General features: G+C 43.2%; 1 protein-coding gene across 2 annotated transcripts in view; it reads right to left on the bottom strand.

The window, feature by feature from the left end:
* Positions 1–18,323, bottom strand: part of LOC117382203 (vang-like protein 1) — a 67,122-nt gene that overhangs the window by 14,453 nt on the left and 34,346 nt on the right. For both annotated transcript variants that reach the window (XM_055227408.1, XM_055227410.1), the window contains exons 4-5: positions 7,128–7,559; positions 5,438–5,613 (exon numbers count right to left, since the gene is read on the bottom strand). In XM_055227408.1, the coding sequence (XP_055083383.1) occupies positions 5,438–5,613; positions 7,128–7,559 (608 nt within the window). The remainder of the gene's footprint in view (positions 1–5,437; positions 5,614–7,127; positions 7,560–18,323) is intronic.

Below are 18,323 nucleotides of genomic sequence, written 5' to 3'. Positions count from 1 at the left end.
ACATCTTGTAAACAGCTGACCATCTCCTTAAAAGCTCTGGAATGTAACACTTAGAGTAATTAACACGTTAAACTTTGCCCCGCTGAGAGGAATGTGCTCGTATGAACCGGTCTGCTGCGGCGGGTGGACTCAGATTGGCATCAAAGAGCAGACGGAGCAGCGTTCATGATAAGAACAGGACCGACGCCACGAGCCCCGTCACAGTCTGAGGGCAGATCCAGGCCTGGGACGGTACAATAATGATAATAACGAGCAGGTTTGGGACGTATTTACCCGAGCCCGTCTGGGGAACTCATATTTTCTTATTGTTGTGATTCAGGTGACATCAACACTTTCTATTGGCCAATCAGATTTAACACAGGAGTTATAGTGTTGAAATTCAAATGTTTGTTGTATATTGTGAGCTCTTGAGTCTAGTCTCTGATAGAAATGATCCGGTTCAACATTTGTGCGTTTACTTTTTGGATATTTTATGGTAAAGTATATATGACAGAATAATTAATGGAAAACTGGCTCTTCCTCCTCATCTGGGAGTATGACATCATCACCTTTTAGAGTCTGGGAAACACCGATTGGTCAGTTTGTAAATGTAAAGAATGAGTACTGGACACGTCATAGTTTGATCAAAAATAACAATACCATAGACTGTTTATATAAATGGACGTAGCTAACCCGCTAGCCGCCGCGTTCCAAACAGGAAGTGATCATGTGCGCACTTCCGGCTCCATTGACTCTGGCTCCTTTTCACTTTCTATTGAAAATCTGTCCCCTCTCTCTGTCTCTGCTGCTTCAGACTCATTTTGGTCTTAAATGTTCGTATTAACCCTCTACATGATCCTGGGGTTTTTATTTCACTATTGTGTCTGTAAATCAAAATATGAACATTAATAACAGACAAATCAGGTCCTTCTTTCCCCGAGGTCGCTCCTGTTAGCGTTAGCAACAGGTTTAATTGACAGTGTTGCTAAGGGCCCGCTCCCTGCTAAATCAGCTGTGTGGACAGGAAGGGGCGTTACGTTCAACACCCTCGCTCCAGATTGGCTCTCTGGTTGCTATGATACTCAAAATTAGCGGCTATAACTGCTCTGGCCTCGATGAGCTTCATTTGTCTGGAGCCGAGCGCTGTGGGTGACGTCACACTCTTTTAATCCGCTTCATTATACAGTTTAAGCGATAAACGATAAAATTGAAACTACTTTATGGCACTGATATAAAAAATAAAACAGATTAAACAGATTTCATTAAAAAGCCTGAGCCACAAATAAAAAGCAGAACGAAGCTTTAAATACATCTGGAAGTGACTTTTTTCACACCTCAAGACCGCTAGCCTTAGCAACGAGTTTGATTGACAGCGTTGCTAAGTGCCCGCTCTCTGCTAAACCAGCGATGTGGGCGGGAAGGGGCGTTACCTTCAACAGCCTCGCTCCGGATTGGCCCTTTGGTTGCTATGATACTAACGGTCAGAATTCCAGATATGAAACGTGGCTCCAAATTGGCCGCTATAACCGCTAGCCTCGATGAGCTTTATTTGACTGCGTTTGTGTGTGTGTTTGTGTGCGTCTGTGTGCGTCTGTGTGCGTCTGTGCCCGCTCGTGCACGCTCCTGACCAGATGCCGTGCTGTGGCCTGTAGGGAGCTCTCATTAGCCGTGTGTTTGGAGTCATAGACGGGGAGCAGAGCGAGGACTATCGGCCAAGAGCTCGTCAAAGCCGCAGTTTACAAAGGACAACACCCCCAAGGCAGGGGGCGCCACCAAGCAGACGCACACACGTTTGACCTGCTGCAAACAACGAGCTATCAAAGTGGACAATGCAGGGGCCATTCTGGGAGAGGTCGATCTGGGGACACGGCAAAGGCTTCACATTCTGAGTAAAGTATGAAAGGGATTTTTTTTTTCTCCAGACGAGCCTCATGTTTTGTGAAAATTATTAGATCTTCACAAATATTTATAAAAGTTTGGCGATATGGTTTTCTGTTAACACCTCAATGACTCCTCCTATTGGTCAGATTCTAGTTCTGGTTGGTAAAGTGGCAAACAAATGGATATTCTGCCAGTGTAGGTGACGTGTTTTGCCTAAGAGCACAACAACAACTTCCACTAGTCCCACCTAGTATTCCATCCAAGTACCTACCCTGATATCTGACGAGATTTAGCCTTAACATGCTGGTATGCCCACAGTTTTAATCCTTTGCAGCTGATGTCATCAATATTCTGTGTGGGTGTGATGCTAACTGTAGGCACTGCTCTGTCTGAAGCTCCGTTACTCAAGTTAGACTTTAATCTAAACTTTGACCAGAAAGAGCGGACTGAGCTGGAACGACAACACGTGAGCTGGTTTAAGCTGTTAAACAAGTCCCTCTCACATAACATTACAGTCACACGCTAACTAGCATTAGCATTAGCATTAGCCAACAGTCTTTCCATGAGCCACTTTCAACTTTTTGTGTAAAATCAAACTCCTAAACAGGATCATAAACGCTCAGATTAATCACAGGCTCACAAAAATGTGCTGTTCAAATCCATTTTGTATTTTTTTCTTGAGTTTTCAGAAACTTTTGTGCATTGTGTCTCCATGGTAACGGCAGAATATTCCACACTAGAGAAGACGGGAGGGTTAAATATGTTTCTTCCCACTAGTTTTTCAGCTTAAATAAAGAAAAATATGTGAAATGTGCATTAAGTGGACTGGACGTGCACTGACTTCTCATGTTCATTAATTAGCTCGAAATAAATAAATAAATACGATAAAAACTATAGAGACACATGTAAAACACCCCCAGAGTGACGCCACGACAAAATATCAACTGGTCATGCTCTGAGTGACAGGTGGAGTTGACCAATCGCCTTGAAGCACACGCTTTCAGGAGAAGGCTCTTTTAATGACCATCCTACAGTAATATTTAAACTGATCGTATAAGATTATGTAAAAGACATTCACACGCATGTATTTAAAAAAAAAGTTTTTCAGTTTTGAGCTCAGCGTCTCACAGTTCGTGCTCGTCTCCTTGAGCCACAGTCCCAGCTGATGGGTCTTATGTTTCAGCGTTCCTCCGGTCCTAAAGCGCTCATCTATAAATCCGTCAGCTTTAACTGAAGGCCTCCAGGAGGAACGCCGCGAGATCAGGAGCTGCGTGTTGATACTGCAGATACACTGAGGTCTGGAGGTGCGTTTGAGGCCCCGGCTAAAATAGGATCTTTCTGTTTTCCCTCAGAGACAGAGGTCGTAAAAAACCTGGTCCATCTCGTCAGTGCTGTTCTCTGCTGATAACACACGCCCCTTCTCTCTCTCTTTCACATATTAACCATTTCTCTCTCTTTTTCTCCCTATCCCTCTGTCTTTATCCCTTTCTCATATTAACTATTTCTCTCTCTTTCATATTAACTATTTCTCTTTTTCTTGCCCTTTCTTTCTCTCTCTCCTCTGTCTTCATCTCTTTCTCATATGAACTTTCTCTCTCTTTCGCATATTAACAATTTCTCTCTTTCTCTCTCCTCTCTCTTTCTCATATTAATTATCTCTTTCTTTCTCTCTCTCCTCTGTCTTTATCCCTTTCTCAAATTAACTATGTCTCTCTTTCTCTCTCTCCTCTGTCTTTATCTCTTTCTCAAATTAACTATGTCTCTCTCTCTCTGTGTCTTTCTCTCTCTTGCTCTTTCTTTCTCTCACTCCTTCTCTTTCTCTCACTCCTCTCTTTCACATATTAACTTTCTCTCTTTTTCATATTAACTATTTTTTCTTTCTCTTGCCCTTTCTTTGTCTCTCTCCTCTCTGTCTTTATCTCTTTCTCATATTAACTCTCTCTGTTTCTCCTTCTGTCATTCTCTCTCTCTTGCTCTTTCTTTCTCTCTCACTTTCTCACATTAACTGTTTCTCTCTCTTTCCAGCCCGGTCATAATAAAACACATTTTAAAGTGCGATATTAAAATATAGACTATAAATGATAATATTGAAACCAAAACAAAGCAGAAACATTCACAAAAACATCTTCTAAATGTACGACAGATAAATGAAAAAAATTGAATCTCAGTAAGTCATTTATATATTATATTTGTAGAAAAAATAAGCAAAATGTTCCCACTTTTACAAAGAAAAACCCCCACGATAAAAACGCTTCCACACGATGTCGATGTTGTGATTATTGTGCTTAGCTCCTCCCCCCTGTTTGCACTTCTTATCCAAAGGCGTCTCCTCCCTCCACTCGTCTCCTGGTTCTATCGTTCCACTCACTCCCGCTATCGCCTGAGTCACCTTGGTTTTTCCAGTGGTTTCGCTCGGTTTTACTCCAGTTACAGTTGGTATTAGACTGTCCTCCCCATATTTCTCTCTCTAGATTCGTCCTCGTTTTTCTAGGCCTCAATGATCCACAAATCTTCCCTTATCCTCTTCCCCTGACGCCGTGTGCAGCCGACTCGATCTGTCTCGTCTACATCGCTATGGAAACAGAAGACAGTACTGTAAATATGGGACACGGAGACTGGGCCGGCCCGGGAACACCTCCGGGTCCCAGTGGAGGAGCTGGAGGAAGTGTCTGGGGTGAGGGAAGTCGGGGAGTCCCTGCTCACACTGCCCTGGATAAGTATTTTTAGCGCAGTTTAACTTCACAAAGCGACGCACACAACCAGTCAAATGTTTGGAGACGCCCTCTCATTCACTGTTTATTTTTATTTATCAAAGGAGTAAAAATAAATAAAAATGTCTGAATGAGAGGGGGCGTGGCCAGAGCTTTTACTGGTGGAATAAACAAACAGATTCATCACAGAGAAAATGTGACATGAAAGAGACAAGAGACGAACAAAAACAGCCGTTTATTTACACTTTAGTTTAATCTAACGAGAGCAACAGTTAATCTGGGATGGGACTAAACCAGGACTAAACGAGGACTAAACGAGGACTGAACCAAGACCGAACCAGGACTAAACCAGGACTAAACGAGGACTAAACGAGGACTGAACCAAGACCGAACCAGGACTGAACAAGGACTAAACGAGGACTAAACAAGGACTGAACCAGGACTAAACGAGGACTAAACAAGGACTAAACGAGGACTAAACCAAGACTAAACCAGGACTGAACCAGGACTAAACAAGGACTAAACCACGGACAAACCAGGACTCAACCAGAACTAAACCAAGACCGAACCAGGACTGAACCAGGACTAAACCAGGTCTAAACCAAGACCGAACCAGGACTGAACCAGGACTAAACGAGGACTAAACAAGGACTAAACCAGGACTAAACCAGGACTAAACCAGGACTAAACAAGGACTAAACCAAGACCAAACTAGGACTAAACCAGGACTAAACCAGGACTAAACCAGGACTAAACCAGGACGGTCGAACCAGGAGCAAAAGGTACAAGAAAAGTAGAAATCCATAGCAAGTTGTTAAATACTTTGTGTAATTCCTCTTTTATAGAATACTGTGTACTTTACTCACCTCAGCTGGCCCAGGTTATAGTGGTGCGTCTCTCCGTCTGTCGACCTCGTTACCGTCAGAGAGAAGTACGGCTGAAGCTGCCGGAGCTCCAGAAGGACAATGGCCAGATAGTGAATGAAGAGCAGAGCGTCCACCAGAGACACGGCGTACTGCACGATGCCTTGGTAGTTTTCATCCTGAAATTAGAATAAACACATTCAAAGACAAGGTTTAGAAAGTGTTCAAATATCTCGTTTTCTCCTGAGGGGCGTGAAAAGGAGCATGTGAATATTTAGACTTCAAACAACTGCAGTTTGCCTCCGAGCGTTTGGAGGAACAAGTCAACAGGGAGTTTGAATTATAAATCATACAGTAAACACGGAGCTTTGGGAGAATATTTGTGGTTAGTATTTGATTTTAATGGTGATCTGTGAGTGTAAAATACAGTAAGTGACTTGATAGTAGAAGAAGAAGCTTCACGCTAAAATTAAAGTGATATTAACAGTACAAACGTAAGATAGCACAAATGTAAGCTAATAAAAACGTAAGATAGCACAAACGTAAGCTAATAAAAACATAGCAAAAAAGTAAGCTAATATAAACATAAGCTAATAAAAACTTAAGATGGTGCAAACATGAGCTAGCAAAAACATAAGCTAATAAAAATCCAAGATAGCGCAAACGTAAAATAATAAAAATGTAAGCTAGCACAAATGTAAGCTAGCAAAAACACAGACAAACTAGCAAAAACATAAGCTAGCACAAACATAAACTAGCAAAAACATAAGCTAGCACAAATGTAAGATAGCAAAAATGTAAGCTAATATAGTTTTGCAGATAACCAGGAGGTGCTAGCAGTCAGTGTTAGCTTCATGGAGATTATACGTGATTCATTGATATTTATGTATTCTGTAGATTCTTTCCTTCTGGCGCTGCCTCCTGCTGAGCTGGAAGACCCACATCACAACAAACATTCAAATTACCGTTAGCATAAGTGACAGAGGTTTACAGGTTTTCAAATTAAATGAAGAAAGCGAATTTCAATAGGCTCTGTGCACAGCAGCATGTTAGCTAGCTCACTGTGTCTCAAAGCATAAAATACAAAATAAACAACCTCTCAAAATTAAAATAGATTAATGTAAAGATGATTCAATTGTTTTTATATGTAGATTATTTCAGTTTGTGGTGATATTTTAATATTTGTCATGATTCAAAATTAGCACTAGCATTAGCACTGAGGCACAAACATGTCTCTTTCTAAACACAAACGTTTTACCGCATTTGTCTGTGTGAATGGTCATGTATGTGAGTCTTTAACATCTTCTCAGACACATCCACCTTCACTCAGTCACCGTCTTATCTTTAAATATTTATTAATTTTAATGTGACGCAGCTAAATCCTCAGAGTTGAACAGGAAGTAGTGACGCTAACGTTGAGGGTCCCAGGCGCTGTTGTGCAAAGAGCCTATTTAGTCCAAGTTTAGCTTTGTTTTGTTTTTTTCAAGTTTATTTAGCTCATATCGTGTACGAGTAAATGTTTTTTCTTTAATACTGACTTGACTGTATTGTTAGCGCTTAATGAAAAATATTCTATCATAATATTAAACAAAATAAATGGTTATTATTACTACTTCCTTATCTTGTGCAGTCCGTTTGGCCATATGTGAACAAACACAGATTTTCCTGTGGCGTTTGCCGTGTAAATCCTCACCTGTGTGTCCAGTATCCTGACTCCATAGAACAGCCAATACGACACAACAAACAGCAGCACCAGCACCGCGAGGAGAGCCCTGAACACGAGCACCCGAGGGAGAGCGGCGCGCGGCGGTCTGAAGAACAGCGCCCACACGGCCAACAGCAGAATCAGCAGTTTGAAGGCCACGGAGATGAACAGCCCCTCGCACGCCGTCCCGCAGGTCTGCAGCTTATCCGGCCAGAGCACGTGGGGCAGGACCAGGAACGCCAGAGGGGTGAGGAAAACCAACAAGCCCAGGATCACAGCCAGAGTCAGGGTGAAGTAACGGCGGCAGTCCAGGCCCACGCTGTCCTCCAGGTCCTTAGTGATCCGCACGATGTCCTCCTGAGACAAACTGTGCTCCGACGTCCCCGTCACTGCGGTCGTGGTCTCTCCCCAGTTGTCGTCCTGCAAAACGAGACCGAAAATTTTATGTCATTTTTCTCATCACACACAGACCTGGAGTTGTGTTTGGTTTCATTCACACATGTTTAACGCACAAACCCTGCAGATTTAGGCTGGAAAACGCTCAGTTCCACCTTGTGATGTCATCATGTGGTAATACAGGAAGTGCTCCACTGTGTTTTTAAACTCCACACATCTTCACTAGACTCATTCGGATCATTTCAAACCTGGTATAGCCACTTATTTCTACTAAACTAAAGGTAAAAGGAGCTGCTAACTTGAAAACTACCACTTGATGACATCACAAGGTGGAACAGAGCATTTGAGCTTTGGAGATGTTACAGACTAATAATAAAGTGTGACTCAAACATGTGTGAATGAAATAAAACACAACTCCAGGTCTGTTTCTGAGGAGGAAACAGCGTTAGAACATGAATTAAAGCTCACGAGAGTCAGTTTTGCGTAATATAGGACCTTTAAACGTAATTGTCCGCTGCGTTCAAGCTCCCACAGCTCATAGATTTTTTCCGTTAGCCTAAACCGGGGCTGTCAAACTCATTTTTACTGAGGGCCACATCTGCAAAAATATATAGGTTTTTCTCCTGGAAGCACAAACTTTTATTCTCCTTCACCTTTCTTGAAACTACCTTCCGTGCTGACGATTTTCCTCTTCCTGAACTTTTTGGGATCATTATTTGCAAATATTTCTCAGTTCCACTTGTTGGGAAAATCTCATTAGTTTATGGTCAATGCACACGTTAAAACAACACAGACTTATTTTGAAACGACAGTCATGGTTTTTAATTTACCTTCTCGCGGGCCACATAAAATGAAGCGGCGGTCCACATTTGGCAACCGGGCCTCAAGTTTGACACATGTGGGCTAAACCAATGGAGATTCTAAGATGCTAAACACGAGCATTCGCGTTCATTCAAATGTTTTTTACAACAGTGACGCAACAGTTTATCAGTTTGTTCCATCTCGCTTTTGTGTACTTTTTATTGTTGTGTTAGTTCATATATCCCAATGAGAGTCTTGCGCTACTACCACAACAAAATGGCGGATTTCCACGCTAACGTCCCTTTGTTGACGTTCCATCCCGAGCTCTAACTGCGAGACAACCTTTTAGAAGTAACGTCTGACCGCAGTGCAGCGCCTGGGGACCCATCTATAGATTTTGAGCTCGGATTATGTTCACTACTTCCTGTCTGAGGATGAGCCAATTGTGCGTCGATGAGCGAGACCGACGTACGCAAAAGGAAACCCACCCAGACACAGAGACAGCGCGCTCCAAAACAAAACAAAAAAACTGATATATTCCCAATTTTGTTTCTTTTTGTGATTAGAAACAGCTAAAATAAAAAATAAAAAATGTAGTAGCTGTGACTTCAGATGTACCAAAGCCAAGAGTACGAATTGGTATGCAGCTCCCTTTGTTTATCTTACTATCTACGAGACAATACCAAGGGATTCGAGATGAAAACATCACAACACGCTCCTCGAATACAATTGGCGTTTTCCTAAGAGCGCAGTCCCTGAGCTGTAACGTACGCCCAAAGCACCGACTCCTCCGACTAAAGTTCACTGTTCTGCCGTTAGCTACAGCAACAGCTCCACTTAGAAAAGAGAAAAAGAGAGAGGGAGAAGGGGATCTGGGAAGTGAGAAAAGAAAATAGCGGGATTGCCAACTGCTCTGACGTGCGCCTGCGACTGTATCCGCAGATAATGGAGGTCAGCAGAGCCAGAGCGAAACGTTAAAACAACAAAGATAAGGACTTTTTACAAACCAGTCAAAACAGGGCAGTGCTGCGGTGCTCTGAGGCGGCTCCCGGGGCAAACACCGCCAGCTAAAAGGGGTTTTAATGAGCTGCCACCGGAGACACGGAGCTGATATTACTCACATTTTCCTCCACCCAAAGCATTTTTTTTTGTTTTTTTTTACTTTTCTGCATTGAACACCAGTGCAAATCTCTTTATATAGGATTATATCTGTGACATTAGCAAACCCCAGAGCAGAGACGAGATGACAGAGGGCTTTCCAACAGATCCATTATGTTCCCAGGTGGAGAGGGAGGACGAGGAGGGAGGAGGAGGTGGAGGAGGAGGGAGGAGGAGGGGGATGGTGCAATGGAGAGTGTCCCAGTGGCCTCAGGGTTACAACAGCGGCTTTGAATGAGGTGAAGCAGAGGACTACAAGAGCCACACACACAGAAAGTCGCATAGTTACAATCACGATCCGAACGGCTGGAGAGAGGAAATACTGGAAAAAATATCTGATCGTGTGGGATTATTTGTGTTTTGAACTCAAGATTCAGATCACAGTGTGTAGTTCAAACACAGAGCGGGTTTGTGGAGGGCTAAACTACAGCATTAGCGGGTTTAAATTAGACAATTGTGACGTCACCTACAGCGTTCACCTCCAGTCAAATGACGCTAGCAGCTATAGCGGCTAATTTGGAGCAGAATTCCACATTTGGAATTCTGACCACAAGTATCACAGCAACCAAAGAGACAATTACGCCCTTTCCGCTGGTTTAGAACGGAGTAGAGGTTAGCAACGCTGTCAATCAAACCTGTTGCTAACGATAGCGGGAGTGACCTCGGGGAAAGAAGGCGCCTGATTTTTCTGTTTTTAAAGTTAATATCTTGATTTAAAGACACAAAAGTGAAATAAAAAGCTCAAGACCGTGTAGAGCGGGTTAATACGAGCATTTAAAACCAAAATGTGTCTGACAGCAGCAGTTACAGAGAGAGGAGACACACTTTTTACATAGAGAGTGAGTTCATTTATATATACAGCCTTTGGGCAGACCCTCAATCAGAAAAGCTGCACAGTGCGTCTTTAAATATGCATTCGCTAGTGGTCAGTGGACAGTAATGGAATTTTGCCAGCAGCTTGAGGACACACATTTCTATCTTTAGCGTCGCTGTCAATCATTGCTGGAGGAATGCTAACTGTTCCAGATCAGATTCTCCTGTCCAGCCTCTCAGATGAACAGCGGCACTCCAAACTGTCTCAGTTTCGGCTCACCTCTGACCCCACAACATGGTCATAAATTAAAATTCCTCTGTCGGCGCAGCTCTTAAGTCCTCAGACAACACGAGGGCCACATCTACAGCCCCGTTACATCGACACGACACCAACAGACATCGGTCAAAGGTAAGAGGCTATGACAGAGCCGCAGCGAGACACCAGCGCAATTCAAGTTTATGTTTATAGCACATTTAAAACGACTTCAGCGGACCGAAAAGATAACACGATACATAGGAACAGAACAATAAAACACCTGTATATCCTGTAAATGCCAGGGAGAAGAGGTGGGTTTTCAGTCTGGTCTTAATCTGTGTGTGACAGGCAGAGGGCGCTGTTCCATAGTCTGAGCGCTGCCAAAGAAAAGGCTCAGTCATCTCTGGTCTTGAGACTGGATTTGGGCATAGCTGGGTGGAGTGGCTGCAGTAAGTTGCTCAAATAAAGAGGACCCATAGAGTGCAGACAGGACACATAGAGGGCAGACAGGACACATAGAGCGCAGACTGGACACATAGAGCGCAGACAGGACACATAGAGCTCAGACAGGACCCATAGAGGGCAGACAGGACCCATAGAGCGCAGACAGGACACATAGAGCGCAGACTGGACACATAGAGCGCAGACAGGACACATAGAGCGCAGACAGGACACATAGAGCGCAGACAGGACACATAGAGCGCAGACAGGACACATAGAGCGCAGACAGGACACATAGAGCATAGACAGGACCCATAGAGTGGAGACAGGACCCATAGAGCGAAGACAGGACCCATAAACCCTGAAAGTGAAAGTGAATAAAAAACATGCCTGGACAATGGAGTACGATACCAGGAAAAATGTAGTTTTGATAACCGTCTTGCTTTCTTAAAAATACATTGCAATCCTGTTTTCTTTTGTGCAGTTTGTTTAAATTAAAACAGATTCTGACTGGCCCAAACACGCTGTAGTCAAGGACCAAAGAAGGACCATTACAAGAACAACAGGACTAAAATATGACTCTGAACATTAACACTTCAACTTATTTTCAGCATCTGTCAAGGAGAAAAACTTCACACAGTCCAAAGCCTTAAGGGCCTTATATCGAGTGCTTTTATTAACACAGGCAAACACACAAACACAAACGCACTGATTTAAATAATAAATGTTGGCGTGCGGTCAGTTCAAGTGAGTTGTTTTTGGCCTGGCCCAGTGAAAGTGTCTTCATTAATTATAAGAGAGAGGAGCACACAGGAGACGCTCTGCTTTTCCACACAGACCGGAAGAACGGTTTACTCTGGTCTACAGCCACCAGCCCCGACACAGCACAACACAAAACACATCTCATTATTCTCAATTTGGACCAGCCGACAGCAGCGTTTTACTCGAGAGTCAGTCACACAGAGAAGCAACAGGTGTGAGGGTTTAACCGTGAGAACAGGACTCGAGATGCGCAGGGCAGACGACACCGGGCTCGGGGGCAGAAAGGACCCATAAAGTATTTTTATGAGGCAAAATATATTCAAAAGTGTAACGCTTAACTTGGTGAATGTAAAGATGGTCACAAAGGTGGACATCTGGACACCAAGAACACTTTTTCAGTTTGATGGGAGTGACCTGAAACACTGGGAATTTATCTGAGTAACTGCGTAACTAAGTCCAACCCAAAAGCGTAAAACTGTCCGCCCAACTCTACCAACTGAGCTACGACAATATCACACTTCTTAATCCGAAAGTTGGTGGTTTGAATCCCGCTCTCGACATAAACATCACTGGTTGAGCGGTCAGATCCAGTGACCCATAGGTTGGCAGTGCGATTCCAGCGTAGTTCCTCGATATAAAGCGCTTTGAGGCTTAAAGGTGGAAAAGCGCTGGATAAGAATGTGACCAATTACATCATGATCACTTCAGAAAATAACCGTCACAGTGGGAGTGTCGCGGTGGAGGCGAAAACGAGGGTAGATCGGCAAAATGGAGATTACTCAAACGTGAATTACTCCAAATACAACTTCAGAGGCTCAGTGAGAAGAAACAAGAAGATGGTTTAAGATCTGAAAAGTTGATTTTGATTTAAAACTAGTCCTAAAACTCTTGTGTCCCTTAGAGTCCAGAGTGTTGCTTCTAAATAGAATTATATTATTATTACTAATGCTACAAAACAAGTGAAGCAGACGACTGTGCAACCGTCTGACTCCACTCTCCAGATTCTAAGTTTTCATCATTTTAAAGTATATTTTCACAGTGTTGCGTGTTATTTCTATGCTGTGTCCTCACTTCTCTACCTGGACTTTCCCTGTGTTAGCAACACTAAAAATAACCAGGAGTGACCCACATTTCCTGCTGGGATTAACCAATCAGCAGGACGTGATCTGGTTCAGGCCTATTCCCATTTATCACTCTAAAGTAGGAGTAACCCGGAGAGCGCAAGCATGAGGTAATGGAGGAGAGGAGGGAAAACAAAGAGCTGAAAGACACAGCCAATTACACCTGAGCAGGATGGAGCTGAGGAGAGAGAGAGAGATGTGATAATAACATGGATCTGAAGAGAGAGTCGTGATAATAACATGGATCTGAGGAGAGAGAGAGTTGTGATAATAAAAGGAGGAGAGAGTCGTGATAATAACATGGATCTGAAGAGAGAGTCGTGATAATAAAAGGAGGAGAGAGTCGTGATAATAACATGGATCTGAAGAGAGAGTCGTGATAATAACATGGATCTGAAGAGAGAGAGTTGTGATAATAACATGGATCTGAGGAGAGAGAGTCGTGATAATAGCATGGATCTGAAGAGAGAGTTGTGATAATACGGATCTGAGGAAAAGAAAGAGTCATGATAACATCGATCTGAGGAAAAGAGAAAGAGAATCATGATAATAATATGGATCTGAAGAGAGTCGTGATAATAACATGGATTTGAGGAGACAGATAATAACATAGACCTGAGGAGAGAGTTGTGATAATAACATGGATCTGAGGAGGAGAGAGTCACATAAACCAACATGGAGATCTACAGTGAGCAAAACACCTGCCTCATTCACTCCCGTTTCCTTGTAAAACTCTCATGAGAGTTTTACAAGGAAAACATGGGCCCAGTGACGAGCAGGAGGAGGAGAAGGAGGAAGAGGCGTAGGAAGAGGAGGAGAAGGAGGAAGAGGTTGAGAAAGAGGAGGAGAAGGAGGAAGAGAGAGCAGGAGGGACTATAGAAAAACATAATGAAGCAGAAAGTAGGAAGAGCATGATCCAAATGTCACTAAACACAAAGAGGAGGTGGGCTCTTTAGACTGGGTTAAATGGGAAAATGTCATATGGACTTAACACATGTAAAATACTAAAATACTAACAATGAATATAAAAAGTACTCCCCAATATTTCAGCCTCAGTGTTTAGAAAAACTCTCCATAAAACAAAATGTGTTTTAATTTTTATTCTTTTTTGAGCAAAGGTCATTATAGGTCAAGTAAACTACAACTATTGCCTCATAAAAGAAAGGATCTGGTTCAGCTGAGTTGCCTTTACGTGCGGAGTTTGCATGTTCTGCCGGTTTCTATGTGGAGTTTGCATGTTCTTTCTGTGTCTTTGTGGAGTTTGCATGTTCTCTCTGTGTCTGAGTTGCTTTCTTATGGGTGCTTTTGTTCCCCATTAACCAGAATCTTGTAGAAAAAGCTAATTCTGTAGTTAGCGTCTACTCCTGACCAAACCTAGCTTAAGCCCTGGCATTGAAGGATGGATCAAACGCAGAGGACAAATTTCCAGGAACAGTAAAGTTAACGTTTGCTTTAACCTGGGTGTGGAATACTTCCTTGTAGGGCGATGCTTGAGGTGTCTGGTTTGAGTTTTCCTATCGGCTTCTGCTACAAAAACCTAATCAGCTGGAGGTTTATTTGCACCGCTCGGCTCAATCAAACGTGGAACTTAACGAGGTAAAAATCTACAGCACAGAAAAACAAAGGCGTCTAATCGGGCGGCATTAACAAGAGCCATGTGCAGAAGTCAAAGATCCCTCCATCTCCTCCACACAGCAGCAGCTCCGACGACTTAAACGGCTTCAAACGGAGGCGATAAGACAAAGAATGTGCCAGTCAGATATTCCTTTGATAAACTGCATTTGGCAGAGCTGCAGAGTAAAGAGGGAATATGAGACCGTGGGGAAGCATTAAACACATCAACGCAGGGTCGAATTACCTCTAAAATGCTGCTTTCACAAATTCATAGCTTCATAACCTGGTGACGTATTGATTTTTAATGTAAAAGTAGTAGCATTAGCATTAGCATTAGCATTTAAGCTGATCGAGGCAAAACGTGGCTCCTTCAGGTCAAAGTAAGATTAAAGTGAATCTATAAAAATGAGTATAGCCTGTGTATGTTCTCTATAGACAAATGTGTTTATATTCTATTACCTGGGATCCAGAACACACTTCAATATTTTACGAATATGTCAAATGGGCGTCATTGACAGGTATACGCAAGGTCCAGGTATCATAGCAACCAAAGAGCCAATCCAGAGCAAGACTGTTGAAGGTAACGCCCCTTCCCACCCGAATTTGCTTGTAGATTTGAATAATTTTACTAGAAATTTGTACATTTTAGATAATCAAACTTGTCCAGACCAGTTAATTTGTATAAGAAAAAAAGAAAGACACAGTTTTTCAAAAATAAATAAAAAAAAACAAAAAAAACAAACAACTGAAAAATAAAAAAGTAAATTAATAAACGCAAAATAATAAAAAAACAAAATAAAGAAAAAAAAAAAACAAAAATTGACAAAAGTAAATTAATAAATGCAAAATAATAAAAAAAAACAAAATAAAGAAAAAACAAAAAACAAACTAAAAACAAAAAATAACAAAAGTAAATAAATAACAAAAATAAATCAAAATAACAAAAAAAAAAAAAATTAAGACCAAAATGACGGGACACAGTTTTTCAATTAAAAAAAAAAGAAAAAAAAAGTGAACCCCAGGATCATGTAGAGCAGGTTAATATGAACATTTAAGACCAAAATGACGAGTCTGAAGCAGCAGGTACAGAGAGATGATACAGTTTTTCAATAGAAAGTGAATTGGAGCCAGAGTCGATGGAGCCAGGAGTGCGCCCATGATCACTTCTCATTTAGAAAGTGGCGGCTAGCAGGTTAGCTATGTCCATTTATATAAACAGTCTATAACATGTGGCCCAGACTGTATAAAACACAGAGATGTCAGTCTGGTTCATGAGGCTTTACAGCTCAGGCGTTTAAACATGTCCTGTATAATAAAGGTCACGATGGGGCATGTACAAACCCAGCTGCATTTTAAAAACCTTCTGTCATGTTTTCTTTCTTCACTAAAGATAAAAATAACTATTATCTATTCTCTCGCGGTAAATCAAAGTTGGCTAATGGTTGTTTTTGTGTCAGCGGTGAGTCAAGAGCCGGATCCACTGCTCTGAGCTCACGAACCAGAGCACTCTACTTACTCCTGGGAGGAAGAGCGGTGTTTTTGTTGGGTAAAACATAACCGGAGAATATGCCTTTTAAAACTATCTTTGTTTAAAGTCGGGAGAGGGCACTGAGGTCTCAACAGGCGGGTAGAACAAGGCTAAAAGCACGACAGCTGATTAACGAGAACAAAACGAAGGTAGAGCGAAGTTACAGAACAATGGGGAGAAATATAAACTATAAATATCTATTCTAGTCCAGATCTACAGTGTTCAAACTCCATTTCGATACTTGATACAGACTCCGCAATGATAATAAAAACACTGATTTTTACAAAAGAAACACAAACATATCCACAAGTGTTGGGTTAACAAAAGGACATGTCCCTCACGTGTTGGAGCGGCGCTGACATAAACCTTAAAGTCCTTGATTTTTCTACAGATCTGAACATCCTGAGGCGCAGCTAAAAATAAACAACTAAAGGAGCATTAATGTTAGCGCGACTTTACAATATGGAACACACAAAAGCAGTGGGACGCATGAACATGAACACGTGACACCGGAGCAAACACGTAAACTCACACAGAGGAAAAAGATTTGGGGAAATACATGAACGTGAATGTTGTTTTTGATGACGCAGACGGTGAATATGAGATGGATTTTCGTAATACGACAACTCAAAATAGGGTTAAAAGTATAAATAAAACTAATTTACTGTCATAAAGTGATATTTCTGTGGATAATTTTACACTCAACTCAACTAAACTCACACATTTTAAACACATTTTTAGCACGTTTTATATTTGAAGTTGTCCAAGTACGTAAAGTGTTTGTCGTTTACTAGTTTCCGCCTTTCAGTTCAGTTACAATTCCAGCTCTGATGATGAAACTTGCCTCTTTTCTCTCCCCTCTGCTCCTCTCCTCCTTTCCCCTTCTTCTCCTCTCCCTCTCCTACTCTCAGAGTCTCCCCTTCTTCCTTTCTGCCCTTCTCCCTCACTCCTCTCCTCTCTGCCTCTCCTTTCCTCTTCCTCGACTCTCCTGCTCTCTGCCTCTCCCCTTCTCCTCCTCTGCCCCTTTCTCTCTTCTCTCACCCTCTCTCCTCCCTTTTCTCCCCTCCTCTCCTCTCCCCCTTTGTCCATCTCCTCCCTCTCTCCTCCCTATCATCCCGTCTCAGTCTCTCCCCCTCTCTTCCCTCGTCTACCCAACCCCTCTCTCCCCTGCTTCATCCCCTTCTCTCCTTTTCCTCCCCTCCTCTCTCCATCTTGTCCTCTCTCCTTCTCCTCCTCTCCTTCTTTCCCTCTCCCCCTTTTCTCCCCTCCTCTCCCCCACCCCTCTCCCCTGCCTCCCTCTCTCTCCCTCTTTCCTTCTCCCTATCATCCCTTCTCGACCTCCCCCACTCTCTTCATCGTCTACAACATCCCTCTCCCCCTGCTTCATCCCCTTCTACTTCTCTCCCCTTCCTCTCCTCCACTCTACATCTCCTCTTCTCCTCCCTCACCCCCTTTTCTTCTCCTTTCCTCCTCTCCCCTTCCTCTCTCCATCTGTCTTCTCTCCTCCCTCACCCCTTTTCTCCTCCTTTCCTCTTCTCCCCTTCCTCCCTCCTTTTCCTTTCCTCCTCTCTCCTTCTCCTCCTTCTCCCCGTCTCCTCTCCCCCTTCTCCCCCTCTCCCCCTGTCTCCTCCTCCTCCCCCTCTCCACCCGTCTCCCCTCCTCCCCTCCTCCTCTCCTTTACCTTCTCTCCCGCCGTTGGACTCCCCACAGGAGGCGAGTTCGTGATCGCGTCTTGATCCATCGTCGTGACAATGACTTGTTTTATCTCCTCCACCGTCTTACAGACCTCCAGCACCTGCAGCACCTCATCCTCCCCCAGCGCCTCCCCCAGCGCCTCCGCCTGCACCGTCAGCTCCTCCATTTGTTCCGTCGAAATATCACAGCGTTTCACACATCTCCTCTTCAAATCTGCCCTTTTCCCCCTCGTTTCATATCGTAGTGGATGACCTCTCAGACGCCCCGCTGCTCTGGAGCCCACTCTGCTTTATAAGGTACAAAAAAACTCCCATGATGCCTCGGGAGGACTGCGCACGCCACCTAATGTAAAGCTTTATGGAGGGAGAAAGGTTGCACAAAAGTAAACACGCGCCCCCTCCTTCTTGTAAATAAAATAACACTCCGATTCCGTCCACGCCGCGCTGCCCGTCTCCTATTCTCCGTGCTCACTACCTCCTTATTTCCTTGTGTCCTTGTTCCCTCGAGGCGTCTCCTCTCTTTCTGTGGTCTCCTCTGTAGCACTCTCGGCCCGTTGCTTCCGGCCCGTTGCACACTGCGGTGTAGTGGCGAGGCGCTGG

The sequence above is a fragment of the Periophthalmus magnuspinnatus genome, chromosome 2 (genome assembly GCF_009829125.3).
Source record: "Periophthalmus magnuspinnatus isolate fPerMag1 chromosome 2, fPerMag1.2.pri, whole genome shotgun sequence".
NCBI classification, from domain to species: domain Eukaryota; kingdom Metazoa; phylum Chordata; class Actinopteri; order Gobiiformes; family Gobiidae; genus Periophthalmus; species Periophthalmus magnuspinnatus.
Note: the sequence above shows the minus strand (reverse complement) of the source record. Positions and strands in the feature narration are given on the sequence as shown.